The sequence below is a fragment of the Maylandia zebra genome, linkage group LG18 (assembly GCF_041146795.1).
Source record: "Maylandia zebra isolate NMK-2024a linkage group LG18, Mzebra_GT3a, whole genome shotgun sequence".
NCBI classification, from domain to species: Eukaryota; Metazoa; Chordata; class Actinopteri; order Cichliformes; family Cichlidae; genus Maylandia; species Maylandia zebra.
In genome coordinates, this window is record NC_135184.1 from 24764165 (window position 1) to 24781182 (window position 17018).

At 42.6% G+C, this 17018-nt stretch overlaps 2 protein-coding genes across 2 annotated transcripts; one reads left to right on the top strand and one right to left on the bottom strand.

Annotated features, from left to right (window-relative positions):
• Nucleotides 1-5258: 5258 nt before the first annotated feature.
• cmpk (cytidylate kinase) lies at nt 5259-11417 on the bottom strand. The gene is made up of 6 exons (XM_004570513.5): nt 11140-11417; nt 9802-9948; nt 9175-9327; nt 8750-8826; nt 8387-8483; nt 5259-5770 (listed from the first exon to the last, which is right to left on the bottom strand). Exons 1-6 carry the CDS (start codon nt 11281-11283, stop codon nt 5729-5731), a joined length of 660 nt encoding a protein of 219 aa, XP_004570570.1. The 5' UTR covers nt 11284-11417; the 3' UTR covers nt 5259-5728.
• Nucleotides 11418-11513: 96 nt separating this feature from the next.
• fam78ba (family with sequence similarity 78 member Ba) lies at nt 11514-16606 on the top strand. Its single transcript, XM_004570511.4, has 3 exons — nt 11514-12766; nt 13013-13292; nt 13681-16606. Exons 1-3 carry the CDS (start codon nt 12432-12434, stop codon nt 13921-13923), a joined length of 858 nt encoding a protein of 285 aa, XP_004570568.1. The 5' UTR covers nt 11514-12431; the 3' UTR covers nt 13924-16606.
• The last annotated feature ends 412 nt before the right edge of the window (nt 16607-17018 follow it).

Here is a 17018-nt window from a genome sequence, read left to right on the forward strand (position 1 = left end):
GCTGAACAGGAAGTTGTTTCCTGACAAGGAAACTGATGGAAAAAGTGGTATATTTCAAAACACTACAAGGATTTCTACTCAGCAACCTGCTAGTACAGCAGTCCCCAACCTTTTTTGCGCCACGTAAACAATATAAGAAATAAAAAAACGATAAATACCATGAAAACCATAAATAGAAATGTGTTCGAATTTTTGTGGAGGAATAAAACCCATTACATAGAAAGATCTCAGCTTGTGAAGGGATACAATAAAGGTGGTATCAAAACTCCAGAATTGGAATTTATGGTTGGCACCCTTAGAATTAAATGGTTAAAATCTTGTCTGTCACAGCCAGACTCTACTTAGCTCCACATCCCATGATTCTTGTTTAATAAAATAGTATACAGGATTAGACTTTATTTTGAAATGTGATTTTGCGGCAAATAAAATCCCCATAAAGATATCAAACTTTCCAAAACAGACGTTGCATTTTTGGGAAAATGAGATTTACCCACAACTTCTCCCCATAATTCAACCTTATGGAATAATAGGGTAATAACACTTAATCAAAAATCAATTTTCAAGAGTGACTGGTTTGAACAAAAATATTATATTCATAACAGATTTGTTGGATGATAACGGTGTCATTCTAAGTTACACAGACTTTTCAGAAAAATATTGTCTAAACTGTTCTCAAAGAGAATATAACAAATTTTGTGAACTGGTCCCACTGCCTCTGCTTCATTTGATTAAAATTTTTATGATATACAATAATTTCTCATCAGTGCTCCCAAATTTATTGCTAGGGCAATGTCAGCTGTTTGATAAAAATGCAATACGAAATTTGTTAGTAGTTTCTTCAAAGACAAAATATTTCATAGTTACAACAGAATGGTTACATGGCATGGTTCTAATTTAGTTATTTCATATACACTGGATAAAGCATACTAAAAATTTATGAAATAGCCTATTCTACCTAAAGTTAAAGAAACACACTTTAAACAAAACTAATACTGTGGCAGAATTTCTAAAAAAAGAGATTTGGCTTTGAGGTGGATCAGTGTTCTTTTTGTACTGATGAAAATGAAACCCTAGAACATCTTTTTTTTTCCTATGCCCTATCACACAATGTATTTGGTGCAACTTAAAAAAATGGATATTAATGATGTGCCACTGTTTGAATTACATCATAATTTTTTTATATGGATCATCTAGCATTGGATGTCTCAGACATTATTAACATCATCATACTTTTGAGTAAATATCATATCCATTGTGCTAAATGGAGGAACGCTAAGCCTTCTCTCCCTGGTTTTATTGATGATTTTAAGATATTTTTCTTTGCTAAAAAAGACAAAAAACACATATGCCAAAAAAATAACCAGGATAATGCACGTCTCCCGCTATTCTAAATTTTGACTTATGCTGAGGCTAATATATTGTTAAGTAATGCAGCTGTCTCACTAAGGTCCAGAATCGATTTGTTCCACGATTCGATTCAATTCAATTCAATTTGATTATGGGGAATTTTGACAGTCAGAAATATTATAATTCAGATCAGTACATTTACATATTTTTGTATTTAAAAAAAAGGAAGCTGACACACGCAAGACTTTATCAAAGGTGTGAGCATCACAGCAGATGCCTTTGTGTCAAAGTAGCTGAAGATAAAACACATAAAAACATGAAGGTGGTTTTCCTGGCCTGGGATTTTATAAAAAATATTCTGCAGTACATCAAAAACGAAAGAAAACCATATGAACGTTACCTCTGACGTTACAGCGGTTTTATTAGAGACACGGCTAACGTTTTGCATTTTGCATAATTTTAAAAAGTTTAAATTTATTCAGTATTGAACGGCAGAAATTAGGTTTTCTTTTCGGAAGTATATAAAATGAAAAAAAAAAAAAAACAGCGGCCGACTGCGCTGTAAACAACAGTAGACTTGTGCATAACAAGCAAGCGAATAATACAGAAAACAGATTTTTAGACGGGAAACTGTTCTTGAAGTACAGAGAGAGAGAAAGAGAGAGAGAGGGCTGTGCATGACGTGCGATTTTATCGTGGTGGAAGCAAAACAGTGAGGGAATTCATGACGATGTTTATGTGAAGCGCAGTTTGGATCTCCTTTTGCTGCTGGTTCAGTCAATATTGTTTGGAGAGAGATAAAACTAACAGCTTTAGAATCGGCGCAAAAACGGCGTGAAAACAAAGCGCGGACCTGCCGACAGATCAGAGTCAGCGAGCTGTCGGCTTTCAGCCCCGACCGTGTCCGTGCTGTCGGGTGAGAAAGGCGACACTGATTCTGATCCGCGGGTCCGCGCTGTGTGTTTACGTCTTTGTGCAGAAGCCCTGTACCTGCTCTCATTTACTGTCTTAGCTGTTTGGTGGTTGTTGAAATTTTGTGAGGTTTCACCAGAGATTCTGGCATTTCGGGTAAAATAAATTTATATTAAAAAATCGATTCAGGATTTTAATGAATCGATTTCACGTTATCCAAGCCAGAATCGATTTTAATCAATAAATCGATTATAAAAACCCACCCCTAACTAACAGGTTGCTGAGTAGACATCTGTGTAGTGGTTTGTTTGAAATCTAACACTTTTTCCTTCAGTTTCCTTGTCAAGAATTAACTTCCTGTTCAACTGAAATGCCTTCCTGTTTAACTGAAATGCCTTCCTGTTCAACTGAAATGCCTTCCTGTTCAACTGGTTTTTCAGTAGTGTGTGTGAGAGCTAAAATTTCAGTAGTGTGTGTGAGAGCGTTTCAGTAGTGTGTGTGAGAGCGTTTCAGTTGTGTGTGTGAGAGCGTTTCAGTAGTGTGTGTGAGAGTGTTTCAGTAGTGTGTGTGAGAGCTAAAATTTCAGTAGTGTGTGTGAGAGCTAAAATTTCAGTAGTGTGTGTGAGAGCGTTTCAGTAGTGTGTGTGAGAGCGTTTCAGTAGTGTGTGTGAGAGCTAAAATTTCAGAAGTGTGTGTGAGAGTGTTTCAGTAGTGTGTGTGAGAGCGTTTCAGTAGTGTGTGTGAGAGCTAAAATTTCAGTAGTGTGTGTGAGAGTGTTTCAGTAGTGTGTGTGAGAGCTAAAATTTCAGTAGTGTGTGTGAGAGCTAAAATTTCAGTAGTGTGTGTGAGAGCGTTTCAGTAGTGTGTGTGAGAGCGTTTCAGTAGTGTGTGTGAGAGTGTTTCAGTAGTGTGTGTGAGAGCGTTTCAGTAGTGTGTGTGAGAGCGTTTCAGTAGTGTGTGTGAGAGCGTTTCAGTAGTGTGTGTGAGAGCGTTTCAGTAGTGTGTGTGAGAGTGTTTCAGTAGTGTGTGTGAGAGCGTTTCAGTAGTGTGTGTGAGAGTGTTTCAGTAGTGTGTGTGAGAGCGTTTCAGTAGTGTGTGTGAGAGCGTTTCAGTAGTGTGTGTGAGAGCGTTTCAGTTGTGTGTGTGAGAGCTAAAATTTCAGTAGTGTGTGTGAGAGCGTTTCAGTAGTGTGTGTGTGAGAGCGTTTCAGTAGTGTGTGTGAGAGCGTTTCAGTAGTGTGTGTGAGAGCGTTTCAGTTGTGTGTGTGAGAGCGTTTCAGTAGTGTGTGTGAGAGCGTTTCAGTTGTGTGTGTGAGAGCGTTTCAGTTGTGTGTGTGAGAGCGTTTCAGTTGTGTGTGTGAGAGCGTTTCAGTAGTGTGTGTGAGAGCTAAAATTTCAGTAGTGTGTGTGAGAGCGTTTCAGTAGTGTGTGTGAGAGCGTTTCAGTTGTGTGTGTGAGAGCGTTTCAGTTGTGTGTGTGAGAGCGTTTCAGTAGTGTGTGTGAGAGCTAAAATTTCAGTTGTGTGTGTGAGAGCGTTTCAGTAGTGTGTGTGAGAGCGTTTCAGTAGTGTGTGTGAGAGCGTTTCAGTAGTGTGTGTGAGAGCTAAAATTTCAGTAGTGTGTGTGAGAGCGTTTCAGTAGTGTGTGTGAGAGCTAAAATTTCAGTAGTGTGTGTGAGAGCTAAAATTTCAGTAGTGTGTGTGAGAGCGTTTCAGTAATAATGTCCCTTACGGCACCTCATAAATTACAGCCACATTCAGAGGCTTAAAATTAACTGGAGGTGCAGTTTCCTGGCCTGGTGACGCCAGTTTCATGATTATTCCATGCATTTGGTATCTTTTAATTGAAACTCACAATATGATGAATGTCAAAAAGAAATGTTGATTAAAGTGAACGACGCTGTAATTGGGCGTATTTAACCAAGTCAAGAACACTCTTGAGGAGATGAGTGTATCAGTGTCGAGGTCTACAATCATGAGGAACCTTCACGGATGTAAATACAGAGGGTTTACAGTGAGGCTGAAACTACTGGTTACACTCAAGAACAAGAAAGCCAGATTAGACTTTTCCAGAAAACATCAGAGAATCTTTGGACAGATGAAACCAAGATGAACTTGTACCAGAATGATGGGAAGAGAGACGTGTGGAGAAGGGGAGAAACGGCTCATCTGATCTGAAGCTCATCTCATTATATGTGGAGGCAGTATTGTGACATGCGGATGAATGGCTGCCAGTGGAACCGGCTCACTAGTGTTTATGATGATGTGACTGCTGATAGAAGCAGCAGGATGAAAAACAAAGTGTTCAGGGCTATACTCTCTGCGCAGATTCAGACAAATATTGTATAGACAACACTATTGTGTGAGCTGCCAGGGACCATTTTGGTTAATTCTTTCAAACTCACCAGGCAGCGTTTGAAATGGATGATGACTCAGAAGCATTCTGCCAAAGTAACTCAAAGAGTTTCTTAAGGTAAAGAAATCAGATATTCTTCAATGGTCAAGTCAGTCACCTGATTTTCAACCCAGCAGATGATGTTTAAGGACAAACTCGCAATCAAGCAGTAACTGAAGGCAGCTGCAGCAAAGGCCTTGGAGTGGGTCTCAAGGGGAAAACATATTTATCCATTTGTTCTACAGTATTTTCATCCAAGTACTAAAAACAATTCTTGTATTTAAAACTATGTGCTTTACTTTGGACCCGGCATTTCAGTCACATATTGATTGGTTTTAAAATCCACTGCGGTGTCGACAGAGGTAACACAAAAGAGACGGACTTTTAAAAGAACTTACAAACGTACACAGCGCATACTTAACTTCACCTAATCTTCATTTTCACTATCACTAATCCCAGCTCGCATAGGCGTGATGACGCGCATTCTGGAATAATAATGTGGGCATTCATCGCCAAATTGAAGCTTATCACAGGAACATGTAGCAGATACTGACACACGGCACAAAAGCGAGTGTTCATGCTGTAGTGCTGTCCAGTAAACATGAGATGGATGTTGTATTCATTTTATTTGGATGGCAGAGAGGCTATATGTGGTTCAGTACAGACTTAACTCCTTCCTTGTCATCAGATCAAACATTTTTTATCAAGAGCGAGATAGCTTCTATCAATGCCCCTGAAAACATTTGTCATACGTACAGTTTTTCTTAGACTTTCAGTGCTGCGAGTGCCTTTGACAAAAGAAGTGTGTCTCTAAGCTGAGGCCTCAGACTATGAGGAAAGACTACACTGTGAGCTCTTCTGAATAATAACTAGTTCATCACAAGTAGCCGCTTGCCATTGCTACCTCCACATTCATACACATTTTACATCCTCACAAATAAACAGTACAGCGTTTACAAAGTCAAAATTAACCAAATGTAAAAAGTCATATGAATGAACATATAAACTTATTATAGTGTAAATGCAGTTGATAAAAAGAAATATAAAAGATAAATGAATGTTGGCAGTTGGCGAAACTCAACCCTCTTTGTCTAGGATGGCTTTCACATCAGCGAACACCTGGAATAGACAAAAAGCAACGTGTTAGAAAGCCTGAACTACTGGAAGAGCTGCAGGTGAAGCTTATCTCGCCGTCCGTGGCTATGTATTACTGTTTTTAAATGACAGGTGCAACAAAAACTCAATAAAAACTGGAAATCCAGTAAAGGTCGCCTCTTTGACATGCCTGAGCGGCTGTTCCGAATACTTCAATCAATCAATCAATCAATCTTTATTTATAAAGCACTTTTCATACAGAAATGCAGCACAAAGTGCTTTACATGGTTAAAAGCAGCCCACCCCATCCCGCCCTCCATTTCACTCCCCACACTCTCATTAACATAAGCGGTCATGGATACACGCCCCCCCCCCACACACACACATTTACACTCGAAAAGTAAAATTGGGCAAAATTAGGCTGGGCACACATGAGCCAGGTGAGGAAACACTATAACAGGGAGCCGTCTGCACCGGGAGCTGGTCACAGACCGCAGCCTCCAGGCTGGGCACACAGCAGGAGGGAGGCAAAGAAGCCCCCCAGCCAGGCTGAGAAGAGCCACAGCAGCCACGGTCGATCACAACCCCGGTGCAGAGAGCCCCCTCCGAGGAAACACTGGAGATATGACCTAATAATAGTATATACAGAATAAAAAGATAAAATACAATAAATATTATGTAGAACCTAATTTAATAATATAAATAGATTAACAGGATAACATAGAATAAATAAACGCTAAGTAAAAGCTAAATTAAAAAGGTGGGTCTTGAGCCTGTTCTTAAAAACATGTACGTTCTCTGCGGCCCTGAGCTCCTCCGGCAGGCTGTTCCACAGACGAGGACCATACCACTGAAAAGCTGCCTCTCCGTGAGTATGTGTCCTGACTTTAGGAACAATCAAAAGGCCAGTACCAGAGGACCTCAGGGTCCGCGAGGGTTCGTATGGTAAAAGCAGATCTGAGAGATAAGAAGGCCCAAGACCATTAAGACATTTAAAAACCAATAAAAGAACTTTAAAATCGATCCTGAAACACACGGGGAGCCAGTGCAGCGATTCTAAAACCGGTGTAATGTGGGCCCGCCCTCTGGTCTTCGTCAGCACACGAGCTGCAGAGTTTTGTAAAAGTTGTAAAGGTGGAATATTCTTTTTGGGGAGACCAGAGAGCAGGGCATTACAGTAATCAATGCGACTGGTAATAAAAGCATGCATCAGCATCTCCATGTTGGCCCGAGAGAGAATAGGCAGGACTCTGGCTATATTCTTTAGATGATAAAATCCAATTTTGGTTACATGTTTAATATGTGGGATAAAACCAAGCTCAGAGTCGGAAATAACACCCAGGTTTTTCACTTGTAGTGAAGGACATAGTGAAAATGCCTGTAATTTAGACTCTCTGAGCCTCAGGACCGACGATTAAAACTTCAGTTTTGTCCTGGTTAAGCTGTAAAAAGTTTTCTGCCATCCAAGATTTTATATCTAGAATACAGTTAAAAAGGGCATCCATTGGTCTGGTGTCATCAGGAGACACGTAGATGTACAACATCAGCGTAACTGTGGAAGTTCACTCCATGCCTTCTGATGACACCGCCAAGAGGGAGCATATACAAATTAAAAAGTACAGGGCCTAAAACCGACCCTTGGGGCACACCACAAGTCATTTTATGGGCACTTTTGTGTCTGCGATGAGTGCTGGATGTCCGTCAAGTGTGTCCGAGTGGCAGATAAAAGTGGATGATGTCACATGGGTAACAAATCTTTGGATGCAGTAAATGACAGACATGCCAGGTAAACCCAGGACAGGTGGCCAGTCTGTCAAAGGGCTAATGTATATTCAAATAATTCTAAAAAAAATTTAGTTATTAAAAAAAACCCCTAAAATGTCTTAAACTCTCTGATTAGTGTGACTCAGATTTGGGTTTGTAGCATGAGAAATAACAAATAACTTGCTCCAGCACTTTTTTCTTCTTCCACTTTTAAAAGTGGAAAAAGGTCATTTTGTGCGCATGGACACGGGTACACCAAAACACTGTTTGGAAATTTGTGCGTGCGTGAAAAAAGTGTAAGATTTGTGTCTAGGGAAATGAATTAGTAGACTAAAGGTCATGACTATTTCATGAACTGCTGTGAGACGGTGTTAAATGTTTACGACAGGAGAATAGAAAACGCTGGGATGAAAGATTCCTCCTCTGAAAAGTTGAGTGAGAAGTGATGAGATAAGCTCTCATCACAGCGATGATTTTCTCTGGGAAACTTTGGGCCCAATGTGAAACTGCAGAAGAGGCCTTATCTAAAAATAGTGATGCAGAGGTGCACAAGGAAATGAGCCTGAAAGGGAGATTGGTGGATTTACTGAACATCACAACCACCATATGATGGCAGCCTTGGCACGAAAACCTGTCAAAATACCTGTTTGCCCAAACTACCAGTTCCCCCCGACAATCCCAACAGCATTCGATCTAAAATGTGAAAAATTACAACTTGAAAACATCCTGGGTGCATGATGGGGGACTGAATCTACAAGTAGCATTCTTCACATAATCTCTCTCATAAATCAGGGCTTGTTTGCCTTAACTGGCCTTAACTGGCCTCTATGGGAGGCATTTCTGAATGTTTTCCTGCAGCCGACGCTGTTTACTCACCTCATCCACTGAGCGAGAAGCATCTATAGTGTGCACCTTGCCTTGTTTCTCATACAGATCAATGATTGGTCGTGTAGACTGCAGGTAGGTTTGGATTCTGCAATGAAGAAAAATATGGCATGTTATCGGGGTCAGATGACACAAGGGACTCCAAGCAGACATAAATTAGGTCAAAAACATTTGTGCAGGTATCCACCAGTAAGTTAAATGGGGCAGACAAATCTATAGTGATCAGACATGCATGTTTTTCCTATAGAGGGGAAAAAACGAACACAGGAAATGGACGACTCAGTGGTATATTATTAAATTAAAACAGATTAAAGGTCTGACTCCAGATATTAGTTCCTCAGTAGAGAACTGCACCTTTTCTCCAGGCTCTCCCTGTTGTCATCTGTTCGCCCACTGCTCTTTCCTCTTTCTAGACATCTGTTGATGCAAACCTGCAGACAGAAGAGTCAAAATCAGTGCAAAATAACTCGCAAAACATCAGCTCAGCACAGCAGAACCACATTTCCACCAAAAGTACTTTTAAGAACTTTTAATTCCAGGATGTTTTTTCCCCACTTAAATCTAAAAACTTAAGATGACTTGCCAGATGTAAGAACATGCTCTTTTTACACTTTAGTTTTGTGGGTGACTACACAACAATTTGACATCACTCTACTTCAGCAGGTGGTAGCAATACAGAAGATGAGAATGAAGCAAATAAATGTTAAATGATTTCTCTGTATCCTCATTTAAACAGCAATCCCTGCTGTGAAATGGACAATAAAAGGTCCATGACTTACCTCATTGCTGCAGTCAAAGAAAAGCACAAATTTAACATCAGCTTTTCCATCCATGACACTATTCCACCCCTGAAGGTTGTCCTCGTTTCGGGGGAAACCATCGATGAGAAACCGGAACTTATTCTCGTTTTCCTTCATCGTCGCTTCCATGGCCTAACAAAACGGGAAGAACAAACAGGAAATATTTTGCATTTGAGATTTTTTTTTTTGCATCTGTAACAGTTCATATCATGATGCTGACATACTTAAAATTAAAATTAGTCTCTCAGTGCAGCAAACAGACCACAGTCATCCAAGAAAGTGATTCTGAAACACTACCAGTAAACTCTAGCAGAAGGTATCTAACATACAACTACAATACATTTTTGTCTCTTTAGTTTAGAAAAACAAAGCAGTATAACCTGAATGATAAACAGAAAGAAATCATTCACATTACATTCAAATGACTAAAATGTCAGAATCAAAGTCGGGGTTTTGGAGAAAAATTTAAATATTAAAAGTTAAAACTCAGTTTTGTAGAATTTTTTTTGTTTGAACAAATAGTGTAAAAGTGTAGTTGAAAACAGGTCTGACCTGCAGGATCTCTTTCCAGGCGAACCAGATTTACAACCTGTATTGAATACACACCTTCCTGAGTAAGTTGATGGTGATCTCCACTGGGACGATTTTGCCCTCTTTGATGTAGTTGGCAATGAGCTGTCCAAACTCTGACTCTTCTCTGGCTCGCTCTTCCCTGAGTAAATCCCCAGCTGACAAATGGGTGTAGCCATAACTCTAAGAAACACACAAATTTCTAAATTGAATCAAGTAACAGTGATGAGAATCGAAAACTATTTTCCAGGTGTGTACATTTCTGTGAACACTGCGACAGCCTTTACAGACAGCATAAATCTTTCTAACTCGCAGGCTGAGCAGAAAAAAAGAGTCAGTCCTGAATGAAAGGAGCCTCTATGCCTCTAGCTGCCACAAGGCCCGATCGCTGCACTTGAAGCATGGCAGCCAACACCCAGTAACATCCGTGAACAAGGGTAGCTATAAAGTCTCTCTCTCAAAGAAGCTGTGTCTGCCAAACACACATCAAAGAATCCACGGCGGCCCCCAGTAGAGCTGCAGCTTCAGGAGCTTCAGACAAACATCAAAGCAGCAGCCTCATTACGAGTCCTGGCTTTGCTTTGCTGACTTTCAGGATGATCTGATGAAATAAATAAAATAACTTTTTGTTCTGGCCCGACTGAACAAATAAATTATGGGTTAAAGAAAACTTCCAGTAATATACAACAGCCTCTTTCCCCCAATACTTTGATTCTTTTAAAAAATGTTTTCTTACTACATTTCTGACAACAGATATTACTGACATGTGTTGACGTGTGCCTTGCCTTATCAGCAGGATGGGGTGATTAGTTCCTTGTCCAATACCTGTCTATGTCTATGTCATTATTTGTTTCTGATCGTTCAAAGTCAAGGCTAGTGTGGCCAAGTGCACTCCAGACTCGCACTGACATTACATAACCCCATCTGCACAGATAGGATGACAGCACTGAAGAAAAGTCAATACACTATCTCCTGTTTGTTCTACGTAAACAGGTATTATTTAGCCCATTCATCCAGTCGCAGGACTCCACAAATACCTTATTCTTTGCTGCTCTCACTCAATTGTGAAGAATTATTGTCATCGAGTCTCCTTGAAGAAATAAATATATTAAAATATAGCTCCTGCTTCTCTTTCGGCACTTAATCTGGATATCCTGTGAGGTGAACAAGCTAGCTGCCTGGCTAACGCACAGGTTCGTTTTAGAGGACAACCGGAAGTGACAGAAAACTGGGATACTATCCTATAATAAAAGATCCTACTGAAGTCGCAACAATAAAAAAAAAGAGGCATATCCCCCTGAACCACATTTGCACCACGTCATTCACAACCCTGCTCGATGAAGAGGGCCGTTTTCATTGCCCTTTCTCTCATACCTCCACGATTTTGGAGCACTGAGTTCCTTTGCCGGCGCCAGGCCCGCCCAGCACGAATACAACCTGCGGCTTCATCACCAGCGACACCCGGTACAGCAAACTCGGGACCTTCTGCGACAAGTTACCGAACAAACGGCCGATCATAAACTAGCGCCACCGGCTGCGGGTACGACCCGGCGACGTATGGATATATAATGATAGTATTAATAAGCCGAGCTGGCCGGTGTATGCGTGTCAGTGAGAGTTGATGTCAAACGACACTACTTCCGCTATCGAGCAAATCCACCAATGGCGTCCCACTCTAGCGTGACGCATGCTCGTAGACACGCCCGCGTGCACTTGTTATTTTTTTTTTCAATGCAGAGGTCGGGTGACGCCCCTCCCTCCTCTACCTCCACACAGCATCAGCACCTCGAAACCGAACAACTCGACCCTCCGCGGGAAGAGGATGCTCTCCGGCCCGTGAGGCTGAGCGGCAACAACGAGATCGATAGTCTGACGGTATAGTCGCTGTTTCCCCGCCTGCACGTTTATGCCGCCTCGCTGCCTCCATTCATATTGCACCATTCATGCATCCCCAAGAATGGAAACTCGCTGCGAGGAAAGGGGAAAAAAAGAGAAACATTAAAATAACCCTCTGCGGCCCCGGTGGCTCGCTTTCGTAAGACATCGTCCTCGCTCGTTTTTTACTGAAGCTTCCTTTTCATGGCGGGCTTAAAGTGATGAGGACCCCCGATTCTGGCTTGTGAGGGCGCCTCGCGAATGTAGGGCTAGTACGGGAAAAGCCGAGCAAACAAAAGGCATCCAGACCCCCTCCTCCTCTGACGCACCTGGCTGCCCTGTCGCCACTTGACATGACAGCGCAGAGCCGGGAGCAGAGCAGCAGGATCAAGGGGCACCGACGTGCGGCCGGACGTGCGGACACGACGGGGAACACAGGAGCCTGCGGACGCTCGGCGGAGAGGCAGCAGCAGCAGCCCAGGGGAGGCCGGATTGCAGTTTCTGGGGACGAGCGCCAAGGGCAGTGCGGCAGTCAGCAGGCAGACCGGGGGGAGGAGGCTGCGAAGATCTGCGATACTTCCCCCCAAGTCAACACTGCTGTCTCACCTCCATATCATCCTAAAGATATTATGGTGGAAGTTTTCATTTTTCATCAATGGTGACTGTTGCTTATTCCCCTAGCTTTTTTTCTTCTTCTTCTCGCCCCTTTCTTCCTTTATCCAATCAGTGATTATGTGCAATTAAAGGATTAGATCTGCTCTTGAGGCAAGGGTGGAACCCTGAGGGGACTGATGTGCATACTGGCCAGGTATCATCGGCTCCCGTCTTCTCTGGCTTTGCTCATTCTGCTTGTCGCCTGCACTATGGGCTGTATTCAGAGCATCGCATGCAAGCCCCGCATCAGACGGGAGAACATTGTAGTGTATGAGGTGTCCGCCTCTATTGACCAGTGTCCCACCATCATTGAGGAGAACTCACCGATTGTGCTCCGCTACAAGACACCTTACTTCAGGGCCTCAGCGGGAGTCGTGATGCCACCAGTGCCCCGCAACGAAACCTGGGTGGTGGGCTGGATCCAAGCTTGCACCCAGATGGAGTTCTACAATACCTATGGCGATATTGGCATGTAAGTGTGTAGAAGACGCCATCAAACCTCTCTTGCTTACTGTGGGCCTCTAAGGTGTGCATGTGATTCTCTCACACACACACATCTAGACCAAAACCCTGTACCTGGCATTGCCACACACACACACACACACACACACACACACACACACACACACACACACACACACACACACACACACACACACACACAAACAAAGTCTCTCATCCTCTGCTTCTCTGTGTCCTCTTTTGTCCGCTGCTGCAGGTCCAGCTGGGAGTTACCAGAACTGCGAGAGGGTCGGGTCAAGGCCATCAGTGACTCGGATGGTGTCAGCTACCCCTGGTACGGCAACACCACAGAGACGGTCACCCTCACCGGCCCTACATCCAAACCGTCCCGTCTGACGGTCAGCATGAACGACAACTTCTACCCCAGTGTGACCTGGGCTGTCCCCATCAGCAACAGCAACACACCCATGCTGACCCACATCACCAGGGACCAGAGTTTCATCACCTGGTTGGTGGCCATGAACTCTGTCACGAAGGTAGGCCCGAAACACAGCGATCCCGCCTTTGGCCCACATCACGATAAGATGGGGGGAGGGGGGAGAAAAACAGCCGTATATCTTCAGAAACCACTCTCCCATTTCACACTGGCTATGATGTAATCACTTTCTCCTGCACTTTCCCAGTCTGGTGTAAAGTTACAAAATATCTCATCATTACCTTCAACTCTCCTGATGTAGCAGCGGCATCAGAAGTCAGTCCAGCACAACATGTGAATCAGGATGTGTTGTCTTTTGAAAGAGATATTTTATTAAAGAACACGAGGAAAGCACGGCTGTTTTAGTTTTGTGTCAGCAGCTTGGTCTTAAAAGATCATCAGCAAGCACATCGACCATATTAACACGGTGGCTCTGTCTCCTCTTCCAGGAGCGTATAGTGTTGCAGACGGTGCGGTGGCGGATGCGGGTGGATATCGCCGTGGATCCAGACATGCCGCTGGGCTCTCGGGCCTCACTGGTGGGCCGCCCCTACCAGGAGCAACCGCACATCCTCAACTACCAGGAACCCATCCCTCCCAACGCGCTGGGGAGGCCGAACGCCAACGATGCCCAAGTGCTAATGTGGAGGCCGCGGAGAGGGGCGCCGCTCGTCGTCATACCGCCAAAATAAGAGAGTGAAATGTTTGCACACACAAAAATATGATTGTTCCCTTTTGGAAAAAAAATAAGTGGAGGGGGGTGTAAATGGATAGGAAAGTAAGCCCGATGGTTGGCCCCCCCCTCCACCCCTCCGTGGCTTCTTCTTCCTGAATGATTCAAATGGACTATCGCAATTAGCCGGTACGGATATTACATCTGGGATCTGACGTAGCACAAGAAGTCCACAGCAAACTATTTGTCAAGGACCTGGAGCTGCATCAAAGCTTGTTTGAACCCCCTCACATGCTTTGGACTGGAATATAGAGTTATGCCTGCCTTTTAGCTGAGAAGGAAAAGCTGTTTTTAGATGTATCGCAGAGGTATTAGACCACAACAAGAACTGCATCCTGCATCCTTATGTAGACCCTATTGCATGAGAATGAGAGGAACACACAAAAAAAACCTCTCCTTGGAGAACTTTCGAATAGCATTTGTTTTGTATAACTTGTTACCTGAAGACATTTTGATTGAAAAGTCAGCCAAAAAGAAAACAAAAAATACAGAGGGCTGGTAAACCTCATCAGTGCCAACAAAGGCCTTCAGCAATCTCAGTATTAAAGGATGTATACAGATCATTTAAAAGAGACAAAGTATTATACAAATCTTTTTAGGTGAAGAATAAACTCGTACATCGACCAGATTGTAACAACAGCACCCACTTGGCATAAAAGTCTGGGAGAAGAGAAAAAAAAACAGCCTGCTGTAGTTTTCACTTGAGTTCTGCTAATACACCAAACGTACGCACCCAGCATAGTTTCTTGCCTCAGTTGTGCAGCTGATGCTGTTTTGTTTTTTGTTTTGTTTGTTTTGGATGGGTGTCAGATTTGTCAGAGGGATGAGCCAGATCTGTTGCTACCTTAAATAAATAATGTCAGCTATGCGTTCAATAAGTGCAGCGTAAATGACTTGGAGCAGTGCCGGACAACAGATTTGAAACAAGAAGGCGATAGCAGTCGGCACATATATCACAGGTGGAGCGAGGCCAAACTGTCCCGAGGCTACATTTGATGTTGCACTACAATCCAGGGAATAGAAATGTACCTGTGATGGTTTTGCCGGTGTGAAACTAAGCCAGACACCATTTTAAAAATGGGTTTTATTTGGATCCGTGCCAGCGCTGCTTCTGTGACGTCATACTGATTATTTGTCCGGCAGATTTCTGCAGATAAACACGCAGATGAAGACTTTCACTGCGTCGTGGCCACGGCCCGTCCTGGGCCTCCGTCCAGGTCCCTGCCTGCCACTCTGCACAAGTCACATGACTCATCTTCCATCTGTGCTTCTCTCCAGGTTCACGCCTCACCTTCCCATATGCCCGCTCTCTTTTCTCCCCTGGCTGCACACCTCATACACGCAGGCTAGGGCCATACCGAAGTCACAAATCCTTTCTGAGATCCACAACTATGCAAACATTGTCTGTGTCTTGAGTAAAACTGCTGGAAACACTGCAAAATTAACAGGAAAATAGGCTAAATGAGTTCTCCCACCAACGCCCTGCCATCTTATTTTATGCTGCTTTTATCTGCTGGGATCAATGTTGAATAAAAATGATTGTTGCTACCAATTAAAAAGTACACAGAGGTTAAAATAGGTCATATTAATTCAGTGTATCTTCATTGGTCACAGCACCTCGGCTCATTCAGCCATCTGTTGCTATAGAGACCAGTTTGGTTTTCCTGAGTGCACTGCAACTGGAACTGAAAAAAAGAAAAAGAAAGAAAACGAAAAGAACTGTTCAAAATATTCATGGGTGTGCCGACATCTGTGTGCGAGGATTAGAGAGAGTGTATGTGTGGGGGCGCTCACACACACACACAGACGCAGGTAGACTTTGATGTAAGATGAGATCAAGGCAGCGCTGGTTGTTTCAGCATAAAAAAAGAGTTTAATTTATTCATTTGTTGTTACATAAAGAGCTTTTCTTTTTGTTTTTCTGAATTTAAATAACTCTAAAACGAGCGCTTTTGATATACATGTTCAGACTGTGAGTAGCAAGGTCAAAGCAGTCGTTTCAGTTTTATGTGAAATTTCATCTCTTATTTTTTTTTAAAAAGGGAAAAAAGGACATTCAGCATCTTTGGACAGAGGTAACCCCTCCTCTTTGCAGCACGTTTACTCCTCCTTCCACCACTAGATGGAAGTGCTGTCAAGGATTCGCCTCCCGTTTGCTTTGTAAATGAATACACAGTATTTCTTATCGCAGTTCTTTCGTTCCCAAACAATGTTTTTATTATTACTTAGAAAACCTCCCACTAATGTCAAAGAAAGAAAGAAAAGTACCAAAAACCACACGAGCTCCTCGTACTGATAATACAAACAGCTCTTTTGCCCTTTCAGAAAAAATGTTCAAGCATAGGAAATAAAAATGTTTTTGCCCCTTCAAAACAAACTGAACACCACATGGACGACAAGAACTGGTTATTTAAACAGACTAAATGACTGACTTATAGAAAGTTTACGAAAGGTCCCAAAGTGCCCAAATGTTTTTTCTTTGTGATTTACAATATATGCTTTGGTTTGTTTGTTTGTTTCTGAACGAAGACGTTATCTGTCTTATCCAGCATGTAACATCTGGTTTATGACTGAGGTTCTTTATTGTTTGCCATATATATGTTGTTCTGTATGAAACAAAAAAAACAACAAAAAAAGATGAAGTCAGTCTGACCGCTTCGCAACATGTTTTAATTTTTCTACGTGCTTGGCAGTGTCTGGAATATGTTAAATGTAACCCATCTTAAGCGTACACTCAGCGGCAGCTTCATTAGGTACACCTGTCAGACTGCTCGTTGGATATCTACGATCATCCAATCACATCGCAGCAACTCTGCTCATTAGGACATGTAGACATATTCAGGATGAGATGCTGAAAACTGAGTGTGAGAATGTGGAAGTACAGTGATTTCATTGACTTTGCACAGGCTGGTCTGAGTAATTCAGAAACTGCTGGTTTATTTTTACACACAACTATCTCTACAGTTCATAAAGAATGATCCAAACAGGTAAGAAAACTGTGCACAGTAGTGAAAATGCCTTGTTGAGTTCAGAGGAGAATGATCAGACTGCTTT

Bases quoted from the DNA above. Each gene is read 5' to 3' on its own strand.
- fam78ba (XM_004570511.4), top strand. From the start codon at position 12,432: ATGTGCATACTGGCCAGGTATCATCGGCTCCCGTCTTCTCTGGCTTTG. The intron at 12,767-13,012 runs GTAAGTGTGTAG...CCGCTGCTGCAG, and splicing joins ACCTATGGCGATATTGGCAT to GTCCAGCTGGGAGTTACCAG. The intron at 13,293-13,680 runs GTAGGCCCGAAA...CTCCTCTTCCAG, and splicing joins CCATGAACTCTGTCACGAAG to GAGCGTATAGTGTTGCAGAC.
- cmpk (XM_004570513.5), bottom strand. From the start codon at position 11,283: ATGATCGGCCGTTTGTTCGGTAACTTGTCGCAGAAGGTCCCGAGTTTG. The intron at 8,484-8,749 runs GTGCAGTTCTCT...TCTTCATTGCAG, and splicing joins AGGGAGAGCCTGGAGAAAAG to AATCCAAACCTACCTGCAGT. The intron at 5,771-8,386 runs GTGAGTAAACAG...TGTCTATTCCAG, and splicing joins CTTCTCGCTCAGTGGATGAG to GTGTTCGCTGATGTGAAAGC.